The sequence below is a fragment of the Haematobia irritans genome, chromosome 3 (genome assembly GCF_050003625.1).
Source record: "Haematobia irritans isolate KBUSLIRL chromosome 3, ASM5000362v1, whole genome shotgun sequence".
Classification (NCBI taxonomy): Eukaryota; Metazoa; Arthropoda; class Insecta; order Diptera; family Muscidae; genus Haematobia; species Haematobia irritans.
The window spans coordinates 146,746,077-146,772,380 of NC_134399.1; the positions used below are offsets into that span (position 1 = coordinate 146,746,077).

The window sequence follows — 26,304 nt, forward strand, 5'->3', positions numbered from 1 at the left end:
TTTGGTACGTCTGTTATTATATTGTCTCTAACAACCACGCAAAAATTGGCTTATATCTGTCCATAATTATATATAGCCCCCATAGAAACCGATCCCCAGATTTGAACTCCAGGCCTCTTGAAGGAGCAAAATTCATCCGATCCAGCTTAAATTTGGTACGTGTGTTATTATATGGTCTCTAACAACCACGCAAAAATTGGCTCATATCTGTCCATAATTATATATAGCCCCCATATTAGAGGTGTGCACGTGAGTAATATTTTGCTCACGCTCACGCACACTCACGACGGAGAAATCTTATTCATGCACTCTCACGCACGATATTTTTTGGTAGGACTCACACTCACGCACGCTCACGAAAAGAATATTTGAACTCACGCACACTCACGCACGAATATCTTTTAAATGTCGTGACTCACGAAAAACCTCGTGACTCACGAATAATTTTATGAGTAATTTACCTATAGAACCTGATTGAAAACATGAATATGATTAAAATCGAGAGCGTTATAAAACTCTTTACACCTAGGGTGTCACTATAATTATAAACGAATTCAACTCGTAAGCATTTTATGTTCGTACGAGGAATTATTTTCGTGAGTGTGTTTTTCCGAAATTCGTTACTCACGCACACTCACGAAGATATTATTTTCGTGACTCACGCTCACGCACCACATTTGGTTGGTTAGTCACGCTCACGCACACTCACGCCTTTGCCGTCAGCGTGAATCACGACTCACGCGTGAGTCACGAAAATTTTCGTAAGTCACGACAATTTCGTGTCACGTGCACACCTCTACCCCATATAAACCGATCCCCAGATATGACCTCCGGAGCCTCTTAGAGGAGCAAAATTCATCCGATCTGGTTGAAATTTGGTACGTGGTGTTAGTATATGGTTTCTAACCACCATGCAAAAATTGGTCCATATCGGTCCATAATTATATATAACCCTCATATAAATCGATCCCCAGATTTGACCACCGAATCCTCTTGGAGGAGCAAAATTCATCCGATCCGGCCCTAGCATTGCGCTAGGGTATGGCCGCTAACAGTCATACCAAAATTGGTCCATATCGGTCTATAGTTATATATAGGCGATCCCCAAAAAATTTTGTCAAAATTTAATTTCTATAGAAAATTTTGTCAAAATTTTATTACTATACAAAATTTTGTCATGATTTAATTTCTATAGAAAATTTTGTCAAGATTTAATTTCTATAGAAAATTTTGTCAAGATTTTATTTCTATAGAAAATTTTGTCAGAATTTTATTTCTATAGAAAATTTTGTCAAAATTTTATTTCTATAGAAAAATTTGTCCAACTTAATTATATACGTATTTAATCGGATTTTTCTGTTTAATATATACCCCGTATGGACAATTGAGAAGTCGGTGTTAAGAAGTTTTAAGATACCTTGCCATCGGCAAGTGTTACCGCAACCCAAGTAATTAGATAGTGAATGACAGTCTTAAGGTGGGTATGAAGTTCGAGTTTAGCCGCTAATTTTCACTAAAGTGAAAACTAGAGCAGTAAAAACGTCAAAAAATTATACATATTTGTTGCAGATTTCATTATAACTTGATGGGGAATATCCCAAAGCAAGTTTTCACAAAGTTTATATTCATTAAAATTGATTATTAAAGAAAAGTAATCGTAAAAAAATGACGATTTTAGCGGTTAACTCGAACTTAATACCCACCTTTAAGTACAACTTTCTATACAATCCATGGTGGAGGGTACATAAGATTCGGCCATTTAGGTTCCGCATTGTATTCCAATTTATAGGAGGGTAAATGAAATTCACCATGACCTAACCTATGGATATTTTCACTTGCTTTACTTGGTTCTAGATGATGTTTTGTAACAGAAAACTTGTCGTCGCTGGTTGCACATGGTCGAAATGTTGTATACGAACCTCCTATTTGAAATTTTCCAACAAAAAAGAAAGTAGCAGACATGGCCATTTCCATAAAAAAGCGAAACTTGTTCCTTGTTGATGCGAAATACTAGTATTTCTTTGTTTTTGGAGGGATGAGAAAAAAATTTAATAAATTTCTTTTGTGTAGGCGTGGTCAAACAGGAAAACATTGTAATACACTGGTTAAAAATTGAATGCATAACAATCGTTCTGATCACCATAGACATGTTCTTACTCTAACCATCATGGATGCACAATTAACATTATCATCATCATCGCCATCATCATTGTCATAGTTCTAGTCCAGATGCAGATAAGATTTTTTGTGTCTGAAGCTTTGAAATTTAAATGCGGATGTTCGTTCTACATACCATATACGCTAGGTATGTTATCCAGTCAACTAGACAGAAAAACGTATATACGGGCCTTTAGAGATAGAGAGACATTCCCATGTTGGCCAAAGAGTACATTGCAATAACAATTATTAGAGCAATATTTTTTTGGTAGCTTTGCTAAAAGTTTTTTGTGTCTGTTGAAAGGGAACATTAAATGTGCTACATGTATGCACGTTTCTGTGAACATAAAGGATGTTGTAGTCTGTTGAAAACTAATGTTAAAATGTGCTAGCTTCTGATGATGACTTTTTTACTTCTATTCAAAATTACGTGTCTTCAGCAAAGGTAGCATGCAAACATGATTTGATACGAAAAACTACTTTAACATCCACAAGGAAAGACTAGAGACCCAAGCGAAGCTTGTTCTGGAAATTCTTTATTTCAATGTCGGTCTGTCCGTCCGTCTATACTTTAATTTGGTTTGAACAACTACTCATATAGGGACGATTCACCACTGATCGGTCATTTGCTTTGAATTAATCCATTGTTTCCAACATGAAGGTTCACACAAATAGTGGGGGCATATAAGTGGGAATGGCAGTTGAAGATGATCCCAAAAACCTTCGTGTAGTTTGATCTGATAATCAGACTGTTGAGTATGTCTTCTGTTCACATACCCAGCAAAAAAAAAATTGGAAGTTCTTCTTAAGGAACAACTTTAAAAGCACTTCCAAAAATGTCCTCCCAAAGATGTTCTTTATTTTAACTGCACAGGTAGTTGATTTGAGTCCATTTTTTAGAACTCGCTTTTTTCATATTTTTATTGGGAAATTTAAAATTTCATTATTTCAAATGGGTTAAAAACAGATTAAAAATTAATAAAATTGTGCAAATTATTTAAATTTTGCCGAAAAAAATGCTAAATCCTTTCTAGAAAAATTGCGAAATTTTGAAAATATTTGATGTCAAACGTTCCAGACAAGCGTTGTAAAGCATTAAAATTATAAAAAATTTTAAAAATTATTTATTCGTCAAAATATCACGAGATTTCTTTATTCACATCCAAATCACCTCCGGTGCCAATTGGAGAAGCAAAATTCATCCGATCCGGTTGAAATTTGGCACGTGGTGTTAGTATATGGTCTTTAACAACCATGCAAAAACTGGTTCATTATCATATATAGTCCCCATATAAATCGATCCCCAGATTTGGGTTTGGAGCCTCTTGGAGGAGCAAATTTCATCCGATTCATTTAAAATTTGTACATTGTGCTAGTATATGGCCGCTAACAACCATGCCTAACTAGGTCCATATCGGTCTTTAATTATATATAGCCCTCAGATAAACCGATCCCCAATCACACAAAAATTGGTCCATATTGTTGCATAATTATATACCTATATATACATTTTTTGTCAAATTATACCACTAAGGACTAACTTACAATGTAGAAGACGATTTTAAGAAGTTTTAAGATACCTTGCCATCGGTAAATATTACCCCAACCCAAATAATTCGATTGTGGATGGCAGTCTTTCATAGAAATTTCTACGCAATTCACGGTGGAGGGTACATAAGATTCGGCCTGGCCGAACTTACGCCGTATATGCAATGCTAAGAAAGCAGTACAATAACTACTAAATCCGATATGGCCCAATTGCAATACCATCTGACCTACACGAATAAATGTTCGGTTTACCCTACAAGGACAAAAAAAAGTTCCCTACTTTCCCATACATTCCCAAACAATTTTCCCTACAATATTTTTCGTTAAATTTAAACAAATTTTACAAAATGGTTCCAAGTACTTTATTATTTTAAAACATGAATATGCAACGTATATAACTTAGATTTGTATTTTGTATTTGTATTTGTATTTGTATTTGTATTTGTATAAATTTGTATTACCACCACTGTTGCCACAGTTGGTAGAATTCTACCATAAATAGTATTTTTATACCCTCCACCATAGGATGGGGGTATATTAACTTTGTCATTCCGTTTGTAACACATCGAAATATTGCTCTAAGACCCCATAAAGTATATATATTCTGGGTCATGGTGAAATTCTGAGTCGATCTGAGCATGTCCGTCCATCCGTCTGTCGGTCCGTCCGTCTGTCGAAATCACGCTAACTTCCGAACGAAACAAGCTATCGACTTGAAACTTTGCACAAGTAGTTGTTATTGATGTAGGTCGGATGGTATTGCAAATGGGCCATATCAGTCCACTTTTACGTATAGCCCCCATGTTTGTCTTTTAGTGTACTAAACCTGTTTAGCCTCCCAAATCTAATGGGACTTTTTATATCACCGGCGGAGCACTTCTGGAGCTATCCACAAAAAAAGAAAATTATGGCACAAGTTGAAAACACCATGCAGTGACACAATAAAATTCTTGTAAAGGTTTAGTTTGTTCTCTTATTTTAGTTTATTCAAGCATTTCTTCTTTAGTTCAGTTTTATTTGTGGTACAAATTTACGATTATATTCTTGCGATAATTACAATTTCAATCAAAATTTCAATATAATTTAAATTCGATGACTTCACGATGATTAAACCTTTTTTTGAACTAACACTCCTACACCAATTAATATAGTAATAGATAGATAGAGAATAAACTTAAGATTAAAGGATGGAAAAATATCCCAACTCCCACAAAGTGGCCATATTTCCATAATAACTCGATCTTAACATCCAATGAAAGTCCAGCCAATACAACTTCACAGATGGCGTTGACTTCTAACGTATCTCTAGTATCAACATCCCGGCCCCTTTGCAGTACTCTGCAAAAAAAAAATATGATAAAATAATTCAATTCCTTGTAAATGTTCTGGTACACCATCGATTCCAATATAACAAATTTTATAGATGAAAATTTCCCCCAAATGAAGATAAGGATAAAGTTAAGGCAAACAGGTTCCAGAGATGATATACCCAAAAATAGTAAATTGCGCGAGAGGTTTCCCGAACGTTCCACCAACGACTCCATTCCGTATAATTTTTGAATATAGATCACCCCCTAACGAAAGGTGTACCTCACCCGACATATAGAACTTGGGATCCGCCAGTTGCAGTCCTGGGTATTCGTCAATAATGCGACTATCCACTGATTTCTTTGGCGTCAATATTCTAAATCTTTTACGGACTTCCGCATATATCTGAATGGCATGGTTCATTCCGCTGCCTCCACGTAGTTCCAATGAGCACCTTACTCGGTTTCCAATTTTTACTAGCGGTTGGCCCAGTTTTCGGGCTAGAGACTCATCTATTATAGTCGTCTCCGCACTTTGATCTATTAAGGCTCGTTCATAAACATGGCGATCACAACAAACAATCTTCACAACCGCTGTCGGGCGGAGCATTATAGACTCGTGAATACTATACGAGTTAGAAGGGTTCATCAATTCCTTACGAGCAGGATTATCCCTAATCGTTTCTCGGGATGTATAGGAGACAACTTCTCTTGATTTGTTTGAGGACGAACTAGGTCCCACTTGACGCCTACTCTCGGACGAACTAGGTCCTTTTTGGCGTTTGGAGTCAGACGATCTAGGTCCTACTCCAATTTGAGATTTAGACGAACGAGGTCCTAGTCTCTTAACCACACTTTTCACAACCTTTCTGGACGAACATGGTCCTGGTTTATGAAGCAAAGTATGGTGCATATCACCACATTTCTTACATCGTCCCTCACTGCTACACGTGCGCCAGGTGTGATCGTGGGCCAAACAGCCGGCACAATGTTTGTATATTGAGACAATCCTCATTCGTTCTGAGTAGTCCATTGTCAGGAATTTTCTACAAAATCTAAGAGGATGATCTTGTAAGCATAGCCGACACACAATTTTCTGTTTGTCTCCTCGGTTCTCTGAATAATATTTCTTTGCCTTAACCATTGTACAAAATTAACTGAAAGGAAAACAAATAAAAAGAAAGGAAAGAAATTTTCTGGTTAATCCATAGGAAGAGGAACCAGTTTAACTATGGGACGTACAAGCGGACCCTTCGACGTTCGGATCTCAGCAACCCTGACCTTTCCATCCGCTCCTGGGAAAACCTCTGATATTCGGCCTAACCTCCATTCATTAGGTGGCAAATTGTCATCTCGAATGACAACCATATCTCCTACCTTTAGATTCGACTCAACAGTTTTCCATTTATTCCGCTTAACTATCTCCTTCAAGTATTCCTCTTTCCAACGCATACACAAATTTTGGTTAATTGCTTTTACCCTTTGCCAACGATTCATGATAGAAAGGGGAGCCTCATTGATCTGTGGCTCTGGGGGTGACAAAATTGGACCACCAACTAAAAAATGCCCAGGAGTAAGGGCGTCAACACATGAAACGTCCTCCGATAAAGGGCAGAGAGGCCTAGAGTTCAAACAAGATTCGATTCGGGCTAAAAGCGTGGAAAATTCTTCAAAAGTGTATCTCAAGTTGAACGTAATTCTTCTAAAATGATGTTTGAAGGATTTGACGCCTGCTTCCCACAGGCCACCCATATGTGGCGCTCCCGCTGGATTAAAATGCCAATTTAAACCATTATTAGAGTAACTTTGAACTATCTCTGAACTTGTATTTCGAAGGAAATTTCGAAAATCTGACCGCAATGCCCTTGACGCTCCTACGAAATTCGTCCCATTATCCGAAAACATTTCCTTGGGACAGCCACGGCGAGAAACAAACCTGGCAAATGCCGCTAAAAAGGTAGCTGTTGTTAAATCGCTAACAGCTTCCAAATGAATCGCTCTGGTTGCGAAGCAAACAAAAATCGACGCATAGCCCTTGGTAATCAGACAAGCTCTCCCTCTATAATTTTTGATATCAAAAGGGCCGGCAAAATCAACTCCCGTTCTCGTAAACGGCCTGTCAATAATTGTCCTAGCCACCGGTAAAGATGCCATAATCTGTTCCTTCGACCGTTTCGAACAAATCGCACAAATTCTGCACTTGGCTATGACAGATCTTATTAAATTTCTAGATCTTGGGATCCAGAACTCAGTTCTCAGAACTCTGAGCATTAACTGATTTCCTCCATGTAAAGTAATTTTGTGAATAAAGGTTATCAAGAGCCGTGAAAATTGGCTCTCGTATGGCAATATAATTGGATGTTTCTCATTAAATGACAAAGAGGTTGCATTAGCTAGACGTCCTCCTACTCGAATCAGTCCTTCCCCATCGATAAATGGATTTAAGTTAAGCAACTTGCTTGTAGTAGGCAGAGGACGGTCGTTTGATAACCTGAAATACTCGTCCGGAAAATAGACCTTCTGAGTGACAATAATTAGTTTTATTTTAACCAGTTGTGACTCACTAAACGAAGAGTGTTTTTCTGACACTTGTGACGACTTCCTCTTTACCAGTAAAACAAATCTGTAAACATATGACATTACTCGCAACGCTCTTGAGTATGATGAAAAGCGAAGAAGAATATCTTCAAAATCCTTAATATAAGTAAAATGTACATTTATGCTTCGACATTCTTCTTCAGTGTGAAATTCGTTCCCTAACTGAACGAAGGACCTTGTTTGTCTTTTAGTGTACTAAACCTGTTTAGCCTCCCAAATCTAATGGGACTTTTTATATCACCGGCGGAGCACTTCTGGAGCTATCCACAAAAAAAGAAAATTATGGCACAAGTTGAAAACACCATGCAGTGACACAATAAAATTCTTGTAAAGGTTTAGTTTGTTCTCTTATTTTAGTTTATTCAAGCATTTCTTCTTTAGTTCAGTTTTATTTGTGGTACAAATTTACGATTATATTCTTGCGATAATTACAATTTCAATCAAAATTTCAATATAATTTAAATTCGATGACTTCACGATGATTAAACCTTTTTTTGAACTAACACTCCTACACCAATTAATATAGTAATAGATAGATAGAGAATAAACTTAAGATTAAAGGATGGAAAAATATCCCAACTCCCACAAAGTGGCCATATTTCCATAATAACTCGATCTTAACATCCAATGAAAGTCCAGCCAATACAACTTCACAGATGGCGTTGACTTCTAACGTATCTCTAGTATCAACACCCCATATAAAGCAAATTTCATCCGATCCGGCTGAAATTTGGTACAAGGTATCAATATATGGTATCTAATAACCTTGCAAAAATTGGTCCATATCGGTCCACTTTTACGTATAGCCCCGATATAAATGGACCCCCAAATTTGGCTTGCGATTGCTCAAAGAGAAACAAATTTCATCCGATCCGGCTGAAATTTGGTACATGGTGTTAGTATATGGTATCTAATAACCTTGCAAAAACTGGTCCATATCGGTCCACTTTTACGTATAGCCCCCATATAAACGGACCCCCAAATTTGGTTTGCGATTGCTCTAAGAGAAGCAAATTTCATCCGATCCGGCTGAAATTTGATACATGGTGCTGGTATATGTTCTCTAATGACCATGAAAAAATTGGTCCACATCGGCCCATAATTATATATAGCCCCCATATAAACCGATCCCCAGATTTGACCTCCGGAGCCTCTTAGAGGAGCAATAGTCATCCGATCCGATTGAAATTTGGAACGTGGTGTTAGTATATTGTCTATAACCACCATGCCAAAATTGGTCCACATCGGTCTATAATTATATATAGCCCCCATATAAGCCGATCCCCAGATTTGACCTCCGGAGCTTCTTAGAGGAGCCAAAGGCATCCGATCAGATTGAAATTTGGTACGTGGTGTTAGTATATTGTCCCTAACCACCATGCCAAAATTGGTCCATATCGGTCCATAATTATATATAGCCCCCATATAAGCCGATCCCCAGATTTGACCTCCGGAGCTTCTTAGAGGAGCAAATTTCATCCGATGCGGTTGAAATTTGGTACGTGGTGTTAGTATATGGTATCTAACAATCATGCAAGAATTGGTCCATATCGGTCCATAACTATATGTAGCCCCCATATAAATCGATCCCCAGATTTGATCTCCGGAGCTTCTTGGAGGAGCAAAATTCATCCGATCCGGTTGAAATTTGCAACGTGGTGTTAGTAAAAGGCCGCTAATAACCATGCCAAAATTGGTCCGTATCGGTATATAGTTATATAGCCGATCCCCACTCACACAAAAATTGGTCCATATCGGTTCATAATCATGGTTGCCACTCGAGCCAAAAATAATCTACCAAAATTTTTTCTATAGAAAATTTTATTTCTATAGAACATTTTTTCCAAATTTTATTTCTATAGAAAATTTTTTCCAAATTTTACTTCTATAGAAAATGTTGGCAAAATTTTATTTTGTTAAAATTTTATTTCTATACAATCTTTAAACTTAATTGTATACGTATTTAATCAGCCTTTTTAGTTTAATATATACCATGTATGGACTATGTGGTATATATTACGGTGTTAGGAAGTTTTAAGATACCTTGCCATCGGCAAGTGTTACCGCAACCCAACAAATTTTATTGTGGATGACAGTTTTCAGTAGAAGTTTCTACGCAATCCATGGTGGAGGGTACATAAGCTTCGGCCTGGCCGAACTTACGGCCGTATATACTTGTTTTTGTTAAATCTCTATAGAAATAAAATTTTGGGAAAAGCTTCTATAAACAAATTTTTTTTTGAGAGAAATTTTTCTATAGAAATAAAATTTTGACAAAAATTTCTATAGAAATATTTGTTTGGTAGATTTGTGGTAATTTGTGGTAATCTTCAAATTTTGTTAATTTTTTTATACCCACCACCATAGGATGGGGGGTATATTAACTTTGTCATTCCGTTTGTAACACATCGAAATATTGCTCTAAGACCCCATAAAGTATATATATTCTGGGTCGTGGTGAAATTCTGAGTCGATCTGAGCATGTCCGTCCGTCCGTCCGTCCGTCCGTCCGTCCGTCCGTCCGTCTGTTGAAATCACGCTAACTTCCGAACGAAACAAGCTATCGACTTGAAACTTGGCACAAGTAGTTGTTATTGATGTAGGTCGGATGGTATTGCAAATGGGCCATATCGGTCCACTTTTACGTATAGCCCCCATATAAACGGACACCAAAATTTGGCTTGCGAGGCCTCTAAGAGAAGCAAATTTCGTCCGATCCGGCTGAAATTTGGCACATGGTGTTAGTATATGGTCTCTAACAACCATGCAAAAATTTGTCCACATAGGTCTATAATTATATATAGCCCCCATATAAACCGATCCCCCGATTTGGCTTGCGAGGCCCCTAAGAGAAGCAAATTTTATCCGATCCGACTGAAATTTGGTACATGGTGTCAGTATATGGTCTCTAACAACCATGCAAAAATTTGTCCACATCGGTCCATAATTATATATAGACCCCATATAAACCGATCCCCCCGATTTGGTTTGCGAGGCCTCTAAGAGAAGCAAATTTCATCGGATCCGGCTGAAATTTGATACATGGTGTCAGTATATGGTCTCTAACAACCATGCAAAACTTGGTCCACATCGATCCATAATTATATATAGCCCCCATATAAACCGATCCCCCGATTTGGCTTGCGAGGCCTCTAAGAGAAGCAAATTTCATCCGATCCGGCTGAAATTTGGTACATGGTGTTAGTATATGGTCTCTAACAACCATGCAAAAATTGGTCGACATCGGTCCATAATTATATATAGCCCCCATATAAACCGATCTCCCGATTTGGCTTGCGAGGCCGCTAAGAGAAGCAAATTTCATCCGATCCGGCTGAAATTTTGTACGTGATGTTAGTATATGGTCTATAGCAACCATGCAAAAATTGGTCCACATCGGTTCATAATTATATATAGCCCCCATATAAACCGATCACCAGATTTGACCTCCGGAACCTCTTGGAAGACCAAAATTCATCTGATTCAGTTGAAATTTGGTATGTGGTGTTAATATATGGCATCAAACTCCCATGCAAAAATTGGTCGATATCGGTCCATAATTATATATAGGCCCCATATAAACCTATCCCCAGATTTGACCTCCAGAGCCCCTTGGAAGAGCAAAATTCTTGCCATTCGGTTGAAATGTGGTACGTGATGTTAGTATATGGTATCCAACAACCATGCAGGAATTGGTTCCTATCAGTCCATAATTATATATAACTCCCATATAAACCGATCCCCAGATTTGTCCTCCGGTGCCTTTTGGAGAAGCAAAATTCATCCGATCTGCTTTAAATTTGGTACGTGGTGGTAGTATATGATATTTAACAACCATGCCAAAAGTGGTCCATATCAGTCCATAATCGTACATAGCCCCATATAAACCGATCCCGAGATTTGGTTTTGGAACCTCTTGGAGGAGCAAATTTCATCCGAGTGAGTTGAAATTTGGTACATTGTGCTAGTATATGGTCGTTAACAACCATGCCTAACTAGGTCCATATCGGTCTATAGTTATATATAGCCCTCAGATAAATCGATCCCCAATCACACAAAAATTGGTCCATATCAAGTTCATAATTGTATATAGCCCCCTAACCTAACCTAATATCACAATGGACTGAATAGTCTAAGTGAGCCTGATACATCGGGCTGCCACCTAACCTATAGCCCCCATATAAGCGACCCCCATATTTCAATTCTGGCTCCCTACGTACAAAAAGTCCATATCAATTCGTAATTATTTGTAGACTTAACTATACATAACTTTTTTGTCTAATATATACCATGGACTAAATCACAGTCTTTCGTAGAAGTTTCTACGCAATCCATGGTGGTGGGTACATAAGATTCGGCCTGGCCGAACTTGCGGCCGTATGTACTTGTTTTTTTTGGCACGAGTGGTAACTGTTGTTAAAGATCAATCCTTGCCGGCTTCTAATTTCCTCCTCTAGAGCCACCAAAATTATTACAAAATGTCCCTACATTGTGGCCCTACGTCCCTACAAGACGCTAAATATTAGAAAAATAAACTACATATAGGGAATTTCCCCTACTTCTAGCAACACTGGCTGTAGTTGATATTGCACCTAAGGAGTTAGTATGCCACTATTATTGATCCCATTATTAAAAAGAGAAAATCGCTCAATTAGTGTGGGTTATAAATACAAATTTGTAAAACTCGAGCAATATTCTTATGAAGTAGCTACAAGTGCATATAAGTACGATCGGCTAGTACATCAAAATTTGAAATTTGAGTAACATTGGTTAATAAATAAGAGTATTATGGCCAAATTTGGGAAAATCGAGCGATGCATATATATGGAAGCTATATGTAAATCTGAACCAATTTGCATAATTTTGCGGGTTTGATTAATACCTTGTTACCTTGTGCAAAATTTGAATAATATCAGTTAAGAAATGAGGCATCTATGGTCAAACATAAAGTTAAAGGCAAATTTTTCAAAATCGGTCGATACATATATGGGAGCTATATCTACATCTGAACCGATTTCGATGAAATTTCGCACATACCGTTAGTACTATAGAGGGCTAGATCTAGCCAACTATGAGTAAAATCGGATAATAAATGAGGGTTCTATGGCCAAATTTGGGAAAATCGGGCTATACAAATATATGGGAGCTATATCTCAATTTGAACCGATTTCGACAATTTTTTGCACATATAGTTAGTGCTATAGAAGATTACATTTTGCCAACTTTGAGTAAGATCGGTTAATAAATAAGGGTTTTGTGGCCGAATTTGGGAAAATCGGGCGATACATATATATGGGAGCTATATCTCAATTTGAACCGATTTCGACAATTTTTTGCGCATATAGTTAGTGCTATAGAAGATTATATTTAGCCAATTTTGAATAAGATCGGTTGATAAGTAAGGGTTTTATGGCCAAATTTAGAAAATTCGGGCGGTACATATATATAGGAGCTATAGCTAAATCTGAATCAATTTCGATGATTTTTTGCACATTTAGTTAGTGCTATAGAAGATTACATTTAGCCAACTTTGAGTAAGATCGGTTGATAAATAAGGATTTTATGACCTAATTTGGCACAATCGGGCGATACCTATATATGGGAGCTATATCTAAATATGAACCGATTTGGATGAAATTTCGCAGACTTAAAGGGTGATGTAGAAGATTTTTTTGTGCTGAATTTGACGACGATCGGTTGGTAAAAAAGTGCAACGTGACCACATTTGTCGAAATCGGGCGATACATATATATGGGAGCTATATCTAAATTTGATCCGATTTCTTCCAAATTCAATAGCGTTCGTCCTTGTGCCCTAAAAACTCCCTATACCAATTTTCATCGAAATCGGTTAATATTGCGACCGGAATCCTGTAACAACAAATACATGGACAGACGGACGGACGGACGGACACCAAGCGCTAGATCGACTCAGGAGGTGATTCAGGTATATATTTTATGGGGTCTAAAATCAATATTTCAGGTAGGCACATTTTTTTGGCAGATCAAGCTTATTATACCCTGACCACTATGTGGGTATAAGTACTTGTGCCAAGTTTCATGTCGATAGTTTATTTCGTTTCGAAGTTAGGGTGATTTCAACAGATCGACTCAGAATTTCACCACGACCCAGACTTTATGGGGTCTTAGAGCAATATTTCGATGTGTTACAAACGGAATGGCAAAGTTATCCTATGGTGGAGGGTATAAAAAATGAAAGTGATAAGTGGGCATAATAGAATATTTCTCAACGCTTCCAAAAACTAACGGTTTCGGATAATCACTGCTTTATTTTCTGTTTTCTCTCTCTATGTTACAAATTAATGTTCAGATTTATGTATGTGTGCAACATCTGAAATAAATCTGATAAAGCACGTACGATATTTTTATCAATTGTTGGATTTGTTATCGACCAAATAAGTGATAAAATCAAACAATATCTTTATCAAAAGAATTATATTTTTATCAGAAATATTTACAATTGCACAATTAACAATTTTATTAATAAAGACCTCGTACATTGAGTCGTTGATATATGAACTTGTTTTTTGATCAGAAAGTATTTTCAAATATTAAATATTAATAAAATACTCGTACATATTGCCGTTGATATCCCAACTTTTTTTTTATCAAATACAAAATCTATAAAGAAATTATCAATGCAAAAATTTTGAATAATTTTTTTGATAAATATTTTTATCAAAGTTTAACAAGGCGTATTTTTTCTGTATGGTTGTATTTGCAGTTGCCACTGGCACAGAAAATATTATCTTAGAATGTATAACAACATGTTGAAGAATACAATAATAATAGATTTAAAATTAATTTATTTTTACCATTTCTTGAATTTGTTTAAAATAAACATTCAATTCATTTTATCAATCCCCAAAAACGAACGTTTACAATGCTTTCAAAGTTTCTCTATTTTTTATGGAAAGTTTAACACTTAACACCAATAAATAATACTCTTAAATCGAAGACAAGCGAAAGAAATATATAAGTTGACAAAAAACGTAAAACACAAACAAAGGCTAGTCCATACAAAATCATCGTTTAAAAAAAATCAGAGATATATTATTTTTTCGATTTTCTATATATTTGTTCTTCTTTGGTGGTAAAACTCCAGAGTCATGTTCAGTGAAATTTAATAGCGTTCTCTCTCTGGCTGTCTGTCTATCGTAAGGCAATAGTTGGAAACTTTTATATGCTGTGATTGCAAAATTGTTCTGCTGTTTAATAAATGAAAACAAGTACATACGGCCGCAAGTTCGGCCAGGCCGAATCTTATGTACCCACCACCATGGATTGCGTAGAAACTTCTACGAAAGACTGTGATTTAGTCCATGGTATATATTAGACAAAAAAGTTATGTATAGTTAAGTCTACAAATAATTACGAATTGATATGGACTTTTTGTACGTAGGGAGCCAGAATTGAAATATGGGGGTCGCTTATATGGGGGCTATAGGTTAGGTGGCAGCCCGATGTATCAGGCTCACTTAGACTATTCAGTCCATTGTGATATTAGGTTAGGTTAGGGGGCTATATACAATTATGAACTTGATATGGACCAATTTTTGTGTGATTGGGGATCGATTTATCTGAGGGCTATATATAACTATAGACCGATATGGACCTAGTTAGGCATGGTTGTTAACGACCATATACTAGCACAATGTACCAAATTTCAACTCACTCGGATGAAATTTGCTCCTCCAAGAGGTTCCAAAACCAAATCTCGGGATCGGTTTATATGGGGCTATGTACGATTATGGACTGATATGGACCACTTTTGGCATGGTTGTTAAATATCATATACTACCACCACGTACCAAATTTAAAGCAGATCGGATGAATTTTGCTTCTCCAAAAGGCACCGGAGGACAAATCTGGGGATCGGTTTATATGGGAGTTATATATAATTATGGACTGATAGGAACCAATTCCTGCATGGTTGTTGGATACCATATACTAACATCACGTACCACATTTCAACCGAATGGCAAGAATTTTGCTCTTCCAAGGGGCTCTGGAGGTCAAATCTGGGGATAGGTTTATATGGGGCCTATATATAATTATGGACCGATATCGACCAATTTTTGCATGGGAGTTTGATGCCATATATTAACACCACATACCAAATTTCAACTGAATCAGATGAATTTTGGTCTTCCAAGAGGTTCCGGAGGTCAAATCTGGTGATCGGTTTATATGGGGGCTATATATAATTATGAACCGATGTGGACCAATTTTTGCATGGTTGCTATAGACCGTATACTAACATCACGTACAAAATTTCAGCCGGATCGGATGAAATTTGCTTCTCTTAGCGGCCTCGCAAGCCAAATCGGGAGATCGGTTTATATGGGGGCTATATATAATTATGGACCGATGTCGACCAATTTTTGCATGGTTGTTAGAGACCATATACTAACACCATGTACCAAATTTCAGCCGGATCGGATGAAATTTGCTTCTCTTAGAGGCCTCGCAAGCCAAATCGGGGGATCGGTTTATATGGGGGCTATATATAATTATGGATCGATGTGGACCAAGTTTTGCATGGTTGTTAGAGACCATATACTGACACCATGTATCAAATTTCAGCCGGATCCGATGAAATTTGCTTCTCTTAGAGGCCTCGCAAACCAAATCGGGGGGATCGGTTTATATGGGGTCTATATATAATTATGGACCGATGTGGACAAATTTTTGCATGGTTGTTAGAGACCATATACTGACACCATGTACCAAATTTCAGTCGGATCGGATAAAATTTGCTTCTCTTAGGGGCCTCGCAAGCCAAATCGGGGGATCGGTTTATATGGGGGCTATATATAATTATAGACCTATGTGGACAAATTTTTGCATGGTTGTTAGAGACCATATACTAACACCATGTGCCAAATTTCAGCCGGATCGGACGAAATTTGCTTCTCTTAGAGGCCTCGCAAGCCAAATTTTGGTGTCCGTTTATATGGGGGCTATACGTAAAAGTGGACCGATATGGCCCATTTGCAATACCATCCGACCTACATCAATAACAACTACTTGTGCCAAGTTTCAAGTCGATAGCTTGTTTCGTTCGGAAGTTAGCGTGATTTCAACAGACGGACGGACGGACGGACGGACGGACGGACATGCTCAGATCGACTCAGAATTTCACCACGACCCAGAATATATATACTTTATGGGGTCTTAGAGCAATATTTCGATGTGTTACAAACGGAATGACAAAGTTAATATACCCCCCATCCTATGGTGGTGGGTATAACAAAATGTTTACTCACACTCAGATGAATCAGTTGCCAGACAGACGTGCAGATAGAAAGTTGCAGACACTTTGTAAGCATATAAGGATATGGATTCATAAGAGGTCCCTACGAATAGAATGGGAAAGGATTTGAATTGCATTTTAATTACAAGAGAGACCTAATAGGGGTTTTTTGTGCCTAGTTGGAGCTGGCCAGATAGTATTAGTAAAACAGACGAATATATGTATTAAAACAAGTATATACGTCATTAACTTCGGCCCAGCCGAATCTTAAATACCCAACTTGATGAATCATATAGAATAGAATTTCAGGTGGATTTGATGATAGATATTCTCCCTAGCAAATGATAATCTTCCTGAAGTTACATTTAGAGTTTCTGCATATGGAGGCTACATCAGATTCTGGATTTAAAAGAACCAGTTTTGTTTGAGTTTTGAAGGAATCATAAATACCTCGTCGAAATGTGCTCGAAAATCCAATAGAATAAATCGAAAAGTAGGTTTGAAATCTAAATCCTATAGATGTTTACGCTTATTACTCCAGTGAGCACGAGGAGTAAACTCGGGAAATTTTTACTTCTTGTTTCGTGCAATTAATATGACCAGTGCACCTTCTATCCCCTGGGGAGACCGGTCTATACTAGGTTTATATTGGTTTAAAAATTTAAAAATTGATTTCATGACAATCGGATAAGAACTCAAAATGGGAGATCAGTCTGTATGGGTGCCAAACCAAAATATAGACCGTGGTTAAGCTATATGGGGTGCTCAAGATCCACATACAGGGGAATCGTTTTATACGTGAGCTATATCAAAGCCACATTTCTTTGTGGATCTAATATAGGTCTAGATTTTGAATTTCAGGCAAATCGGATAAAAATTTCGGTGTTTAGAAGCCCAAGAAATAAAATCCGGATATCGGTCTATATAGGGGCTATACCAAAACGTAGACCGATACAAATCATATTCGCCACAACTCTTTGTGGACCTAAAATACCTTTATATTTTGAATTTCAGCCACATCGGACAAAAACTGGGGTCTATAGCCAATAAAGAAGTCAAATCGAGGGATTGCTCTATAAGGGGGTTATACCAAACAATTATATACGAAATGTAAGTTCGGCCAGGCACACAATAGATTGCGTAGAAACTTTTACGAAAGACTGTCATCCACAATAGAATTACTTGGGTTGGTATATATAGGTAAGTCAACAAATAATTAATAACGGATATGGACTTTTGCTTGGTAATTAGAGATACAGAACAGAAATATGGGGTTCGCTTTATATGGGGGCTTTATAAAATTATGAACCGATATGGACCAATTATCTGAGGGCTATATATATCTATAGAGCGATATGTACCTAGTTTCTTCTTCAACCTAACCTAACATATACTTTATAATTTGGATTTTTAAACTGGCATTTGTTTGTAAATAAAAAGCTTTACAAATATATCGTAAACAGAGAATGAACAAGTATATACGGCCGTAAGTTCGGCCAGGCCGAATCTTATGTACCCTCCACCATGGATTGCGTAGAATCATGTACGAAAGAATGTCATCCACAATCGAATTACTTGGGTTGTGGTAATACTTAAAAATTCTTAACATCGCCTTCTAAATTGTAAGTTAGTCCATACGTGGTATAAATTAGACAAAAAAGGTATGTATAGGTAAGTCTACAAATAATTACGAATCGATATGGACTTTTGCACAGTACGTAGAGAGCCAGAATTGAAATATGGGGGTCGCTTATGTGGGGGCTATATACAATTATGAACTTGATATGGAAAAATTTTTGTGTGATTGGGGATTGTTATATCTGAGAGCTATATATAACTATAGACCGATATGGACCTAGGTAGGCATGGTTGTAAACGGCCATATACTAGCACAATGTACCAAATTTCAACTGACTCGGATGAAATTTGCTCTTCCAAGAGGCTCCAAAACCAAATCTCGGGATCGGTTTATATGGGGGTTATATATGATTATGGACTGATATGGACCACTTTTGGCATGATTGTTAAATATCGTATACTACCACCATGTACCAAATTTCAACCAGATCGGATGAATTTTGCTTCTCCATGAGGCACCGGAGGTCAAATCTGGGGATCGGTTTATATGGCGGCTATATATAATTATGGACCGATGTGGACCAATTTTTGCATGGTCATTAGAGACCATATACTTACACTATGTACCAATTTTCAGCCGGATCGGATGAAATTTGCTTCACTTAGAGGCTCCGCAAGCCAAATCGGGGGATCGGTTTATAGGGGGGCTATATATAATTATGGACCGATGTGGACGAATTTTTGCATGGTTGTTAGAGACCATATACTAACACCATGTACCAAATTTCAGGCGGATCGGATGAAATTTGCTTCTCTTAGAGAAATCGCAAGCCAAATTTGGGGGTCCGTTTATATGGGGGCTACAATACCATCCGACCTACATCAATAACAACTACTTGTGCCAAGTTTCAAGTCGATAGATTGTTTCGTTCGGAAGTTAGCGTGATTTCAACAGACGGACGAACGGACGGACATGCTCAGATCGACTCAGAATTTCACTACGACCCAGAATATATATATACTTTATGGGGTCTTAGAGCAATATTTCGATGTGTTACAAACGGAATGACAAAGTTATATATATATATATATATATATATATATATATATATATATATATATATATATATATATATATATATATATATATATATATATATATATATATATATATATATATATATATATATATATATATATATATAATATATATATATATATATATATATATATATATATATATATATATATATATATATATATATATATATATATATATATATATATATATATATATATATATATATATATCACAGTGTAGCTCGGTTTGGTCTCTGGGGTCATAGATCGCCAAAATGGGAGCTTCTATCAACATATTTTTTAACTGTTCGAAACACCTAAGTTCCTTTGGGCCAAATGTAAATTTCGAGTTCTTTCGTGTTAAGTCATATAAGGGTGTGGCTATTATAGAAAAATTTTGTATAAATCTACGAAAATATGAACAGAGACCAATAAAACTTTGGACTTCGTGGACCTTGGTTGGTATTGGAAAGTTCCTTACCGCCTCTATGCCCCTATCATCCGCCTTTATTCCATTGCCCGTAATAGTATATCCCAAATATTTTACCTCATTCAACAAGAATTCACATTTGTCCTCTCTAAGTTCTAGCTTATTCTCCACTAACCGTTTAAAAATCTCTTCTAAAATTCGAAAATGTTCATCCATATCCATAGTCGCAACTAAAATGTCATCTAAATATATCGTAACGTTTCCAGACCTAATCATATCCATAAAAATGGTACTAATAAATCTTTGGAAAGTAGATGGGGCGTTTTTAAGGCCAAATGGCATACGCAAAAATTCATATTGTCCTAAAGGGGTGGTGAAAGACGTGTACTTAATTGAATCCTCGTGCATAAACACATGATAAAATCCATTTTTATACCCTCCATCATAGGATGGGGGTATATTAACTTTGTCATTCCGTTTGTAACACATCGAAATATTGCTCTAAGACCCCAAAAAGTATATATATTCTGGGTCGTGGTGAAATTCTGAGTCGATCTAAGCATGTCCGTCCGTCCGTCCGTCCGTCCGTCTGTTGAAATCACGCTAACTTCCGAACGAAACAAGCTATCGACTTGAAACTTTGCACAAGTAGTTGTTATCGATGTAGGTCGGATGGTGTTGAAAATGGGCCATATCGGTCCACTTTTACGTATAGCCCCCATATAAAGGGACCCTCAGATTTGGCTTGTGGAGCCTCTAACAGAAGCATATTTCATCCGATCCGGCTGAAATTTGGTACATGGTGTTGGTATATGGTATCCAACAACCATGCAAAAATTGGTCCACATCGGTCCATAATTATATATAGCCCCCATATAAACCGATCCCCAGATTTGGCTTGCGGAGCCTAAAAGAGAAGCAAATTTCATCCGATCCGGCTGAAATTTGATACATGGTGTTAGTATATGGTCTCTAACAACCATGCAAAAATTGGTCCACATCGGTCCATAATTATATATAGCCCCCATATAAACCGATCCCCAGATTTGGCTTGCAGAGCCTCAAAGAGAAGAAAATTTCATCCGATCGGGCTGAAATTTGGTACATGATGTTGGTATATGGTCTCTAACAGTCATGCAAAAATTGGTCCATATCGGTCCATAATTATATATAGCCCCCATATAAACCGATCCCCAGATTTGGCTTGTGGAGCCTCTAAGAGAAGCATATTTCATCCGATCCGGCTGAAATTTGGTACATGATGTTGGTATATGGTCTCTAACAATCATGCAAAAATTGGTCCACATCGGTCCATAATTATATATAGCCCCCATATAAACCGATCCCCAGATTTGGCTTGCGGAGCCTTAAAGAGAAGCAAATTTCATCCGATCCGGCTGAAATTCGGTACATGATGTTGGTATATGGTCTCTAACAACCATGCAAAAATTGGTCCACATCGGTCCATAATTATATATAGACCCCCATATAAACCGATCTCCAGATTTGGTTTGCGAAGCCTCAAAGAGAAGCAAATTTCATCCAATCCGGTTTTAATTTGGAACATGGTGTTAGTATATAATCTTTAACAAGCGTGCCAGAATTGGTCCATATCGGTCCATAATTATATATAGCCCCCATATAAAACGTTCTCCAGATTTGACCTCCGGAGCCTCTTGGAGGAGCAAAATTCATCCGATCCGGTTCAAATTGGGAACGTGGTGTTAGTATATGGTCGCTAACAACCATACCAAAATTGGTCCAATCACACAAAAAGTTTCTACGCAATCCATGATGGAGGGTACATAAGCTTCGGCCTGGCCGAACTTACGGCCGTATATACTTGTTTAAGTCTAGTTTAGAAAAAATTTTCTTATTCACCAGCCTATCTAATAAATCGTCGATAAGCGGGATCGGAAAGTTATCTTTTGTGGTGACTTTGTTCAACTTGCGAAAGTCAACGCACATTCTTGTCTCGCCCGTCGTTTTCTTGACTAACACAATTGGAGAAACGAATTCAGAAATACTGCTGCGTAGTTAGCCCTTTTGCAAATACCCGTCTAATATTTCCTGCAATGTATTTCTTTCCACATAAGAAAGCCTCCTAGGTGGACAGTTAAATGGTTTAGTGTCGTTCAAATTGAGAACCATTTCGCATCTCGTTTTCGGTTCAACTGGTCTCCGAGGAGAAACATAACAATCGTGAAATATCCGCATGAGATGATCTCTGATTCTAAAATCTACATTCTCTGCGATAATGAAATCATTCCCAATGTTAACATCGTATTCTATCATTAAAACCTGGCTTTCAAAATCTCCATCTTCTTTTGAAACATTTTTCACATTATTTCCATCTTCGAATATATGTTTTCTACTTAATGGTATACTACTTAAAATATCATAAGATTGAAGATTTTTAGTCGATGGAATCAATTCTAGTTTATCACCAATTACATTGCTTACACTTTGTGTACTAGAGTTAGTTAAAACTAGTTTAGCATCGCTTGCCTTTAAAAAATCTCTACCCAGAACAACAGGAAAGCCCATAGAATTATTTGAAACAATGTGTAGCTCAATATTTATATTTTTTTCATTTATTAAAATGTAACCAAAAATCTTTCCAAGAATGTTAAGTTTGCTGTGATTTACACCAAAATAAAAATTATCAAATATTTCACATCTAACCGCACTTGAAGGAATATATGAATCTTTAATTAGACTTATGGGGCTTCCTGAGTCTAAGAGACATTCTGCGAAAAAACTTATATTAGCATTAGAATTTAAAGTAATACATAAAAATCTTACATATTCATTAGTCTGGGGTTTATTCAAAACACTTTTCTTATATTGACTGCAATCTTTGGTCATATGTCCAAATTGTCCACAAGCATAACAGGATCCAGTCTCACGTCGTGGTTTGCGGCACTCTGCTGCTATATGACCCGAACAGTTGCAATTGAAACATTTCATAGGAGTACTGCCTTTACTAGTACCAGTAGTATTTTCTGCTTGGGAACGCGACAAACTCTGTCTAGGTTGCTGTTCAATATTTTTAAATGTTTGAAAAAAATCTTCCTTAGATTTGTAATTTTGCAATTTGGCTTGAGTACGTAATTGGAGACTGGAAATTCCTTCTACCAGATATTCCAAGAGCTCATCGTCTTGCATTCGCAGAGGGTTTGACAAAATTACTTTCGCATTAAAGTAATCGACAAACTTTTCATTGTATTTCCATTTTCTATCTTCGAAATTTCGACGAGCAATTATTCGGTTTTCTTTAACGTCAAACATGTCTTTCATTTGTTGCATAAGGTCATCTACAGATAAATCAAGGTAGTGCGGTTTCGAGTAAAGCCAGTCCTTAGCATTGCCTTCTAACTTAAAGCAAATTAACGCACGAAGATTTTTTTCTGAAACATCATATGTGTTTCTAATGCTGTTTAATTGTGCAAACCATGTTTTAAATTCTGGACCACCACTACATTGAGGTAAAAGTTCTTTTAGGGTGGTAAGGGGAATATCGACTTCATTTCTCCCCATTATTGGAGATCTAGTTTTGTTTAGCAACACATTTTCTCGAATCAACAAATCACGTTCCTTCTTTAAAATATTCAACTCTCTTAGCAGCAATTGTTTCTCTTTGTCATCTGTCAATCCAAGATTGATGTCGTTTCCAACCGCTTCGTTTAGTCTTTGCATTGTTTCATTTCCATCATTGTTCTGTTCGTTGTACACTCTTTCATTTACATTGTTTACATTTCCATTGTGCATAATATTTCCGTTGCTCTCTTCTAAATTCATATTCTTTTCTCTTAAATTTGCATCACTTTTAAGTTCTGTTCTGTCCCCTTTTTCGGTTTGAGACTTCAATTCGTTATCGTCGTTGTTGTAGGCAACTTTGTCTCTGATTTCTTTGCTACTCTTTTCGTCATCGGTATCCACCTGTTGTTGCGTGCTGCTTTTTTTGTTGTTGCGTACTGCTTTATTTTCGTACTCTGCAACTAAAGTAACGGTATCGAGATCAATCAAAGTTTGTTGGTTTTTCGTTGCTTCATTATTAGCGTCAATACATGTTTGCAATTCTTCGACGACTAAAGTAACGGATTTAGGATCAACCACACCTTTTTGGGTTTTTGTTGTTTCATTAATAGCGTCAATGCATATTTGCAGCTCTCCGGACGGTATATTATTTAATCTCGAAACTAATGTTGCCTTTGTTCCATTTGATGGTAGGTTTAATTTTTCACAATAAAGTTTTAATTGTTGCAAAGTATGTTCCTCGGCCACAATCATATTTTAATTTGTTTTCACTAAAACAGGCGTGACCAACCACTTCTGAAATTGTAACGACTCGTTGTATGCTTGATACAAGACTGACTCTCCTTTATTCATCTTTTCTCTTCTTAAGTCTAACATTTGTCATCTTATATGTAAAGTAGCCGGTACTTTTCGATAAAATATTCAAGCATACCTTGAATGTTTTATCGATTTTATATATGTATTATCGGTGTCTACGCATTCGTTACAAAATAATTACAGTATAGCAGGAATTTAGTAATAGATTATCTTTACAATAAAAACCATTTTACAATATATATATATATATATATATATATATATATATATATATATATATATATATATATATATATATATATATATATATATATATATATATATATATATATATATATATATATATATATATATATATATATATATATATATATATATATATATATATATATATATATATATATATATATATATATATATATATATATATATATATACCTTACAGCGTCTGAGACCAATATTTCGATGTGTTACAAACGGCTCTCAAGCAAAAGTTGTTCTTATAAATCCATAATCTGATGTAATCTCCATATAAATTATATCCATAAATTATACTTTTAATCCATGTTCGGATTCATAGTAAGATTTTTCGGTTCTTATTCAATTTATGTTTTAAAATTCACCTCAATTGTTTTACCATGCTTCGTAATATAAATATATGAACTAATGTCTCCGAATTCGTTGATTCATTCATATGAATTTACGTTGGAATGAATATTTGGTTATGATAAAAGATGCATTGCATATACAACAATTCATTCAATTTATGCATGACTTTGTAGACACCCACCATTTTTCATTTTTGTCTGTGTGTGTCGGTTGGATGGTTGACTGCTTTCACTACAGTCTTTGTTTTGGAATTTAAGCTTTTTGCTTGGTCCTTCTGTCGACGAGATTGCTGCCACATTCATTTACTATCTATGATTACTGAGCTGTTACTGTTGCATTGGATTGCGTTGCGTGGCATGTGTAGTGGTTTTGAATGAACCCCATATAGCTTCGCATTTAAATGAGTAAACATTGCCTTCCGCCAATGCCGAGTTTTGTCGCTTGTAATTTTGTTTATTTTATTCACTTCTCTATGAATTTTCTATAATAATGTAGGGATGCATGCGGACTATTGTTCGTTAGTTTTCACCAGTTCCATTGTGGAATTTTCGCCAATTTAAACTTAGTAGTTGGACTGTTTACATTTCGATGTGGTGGTTAAAACAATTGTTTCTCGTTTGTTTATGCGAAAATATGGAATTCTTTTGTTTATTTAAGTTAGTGTGGGGGGGTATGCTTGGAGAATTATTTTTGACCAACCGTTTGCAAAACAATAGCAATCTATTTATGACCACATACTCGTGCCACAATTGATATTTTCTTTGGTGAATATTAGCGGAAATGAAGGCTGCGTGATTATTTAAGGCCTTTTCGTAGATAACTACAGTCAGTGAGGAATTCCCATGTAATGTATGTGTATGTCCCATTTCATAAGACAAACTATGGAAGGAATGAACCATTTAATAGATCTTAAACTTTATTTATTTAACACAATTGTACACTCTTCTGATATTACACAAAATAGACACTTGTTTTACATTTGTTTAAGACAATTACTAAATAATGAAAATTTGAATTAATAGAAATTAATTGAATACCCTTTTAGTAAAGTTATTCGTGATAGTGTGATTGCTTTAAAGGGTGATAGGGTCAAAATTTGGTCAAGGGAAAACGCGTGTAAATCGGTGAAATCGTTTACTTAAAAAATCAAATTAAATTTTAAATTAAAGTCCAATTAGTATAAAATTCAGGAAAAATATTCAGTTAGGCTTTCGCTTTTTCAAGTCCGAATTGCCGGGCCTCACGCTTGACACCTGCAATCAGATTTTGTACAGCCACCTTGTCCACCTTCTTCGCCGCAGAAAGCCAGTTTGCCTTGAACTGCTGCTCGTCCTTAGCAGTTTTTTTTTGGTCTTCTTTAGGTTC

General features: G+C 36.4%; 2 protein-coding genes across 2 annotated transcripts; both read right to left on the minus strand.

Annotated features, from left to right (window-relative positions):
• Positions 1 to 6,212: 6,212 nt before the first annotated feature.
• Positions 6,213 to 20,196, minus strand: LOC142231237 (uncharacterized). Its single transcript, XM_075301855.1, has 2 exons — positions 20,026 to 20,196; positions 6,213 to 7,616 (listed from the first exon to the last, which is right to left on the minus strand). Exons 1-2 carry the CDS (start codon positions 20,194 to 20,196, stop codon positions 6,213 to 6,215), a joined length of 1,575 nt encoding a protein of 524 aa, XP_075157970.1.
• Positions 20,197 to 22,546: 2,350 nt separating this feature from the next.
• LOC142229449 (uncharacterized) lies at positions 22,547 to 24,365 on the minus strand. Its single transcript, XM_075300008.1, has 2 exons — positions 22,780 to 24,365; positions 22,547 to 22,724 (listed from the first exon to the last, which is right to left on the minus strand). The coding sequence occupies exons 1-2, from the start codon at positions 24,265 to 24,267 to the stop codon at positions 22,713 to 22,715; spliced, it is 1,500 nt and encodes a 499-aa protein (XP_075156123.1). The 5' UTR covers positions 24,268 to 24,365; the 3' UTR covers positions 22,547 to 22,712.
• Between the last annotated feature and the right edge of the window lie 1,939 nt (positions 24,366 to 26,304).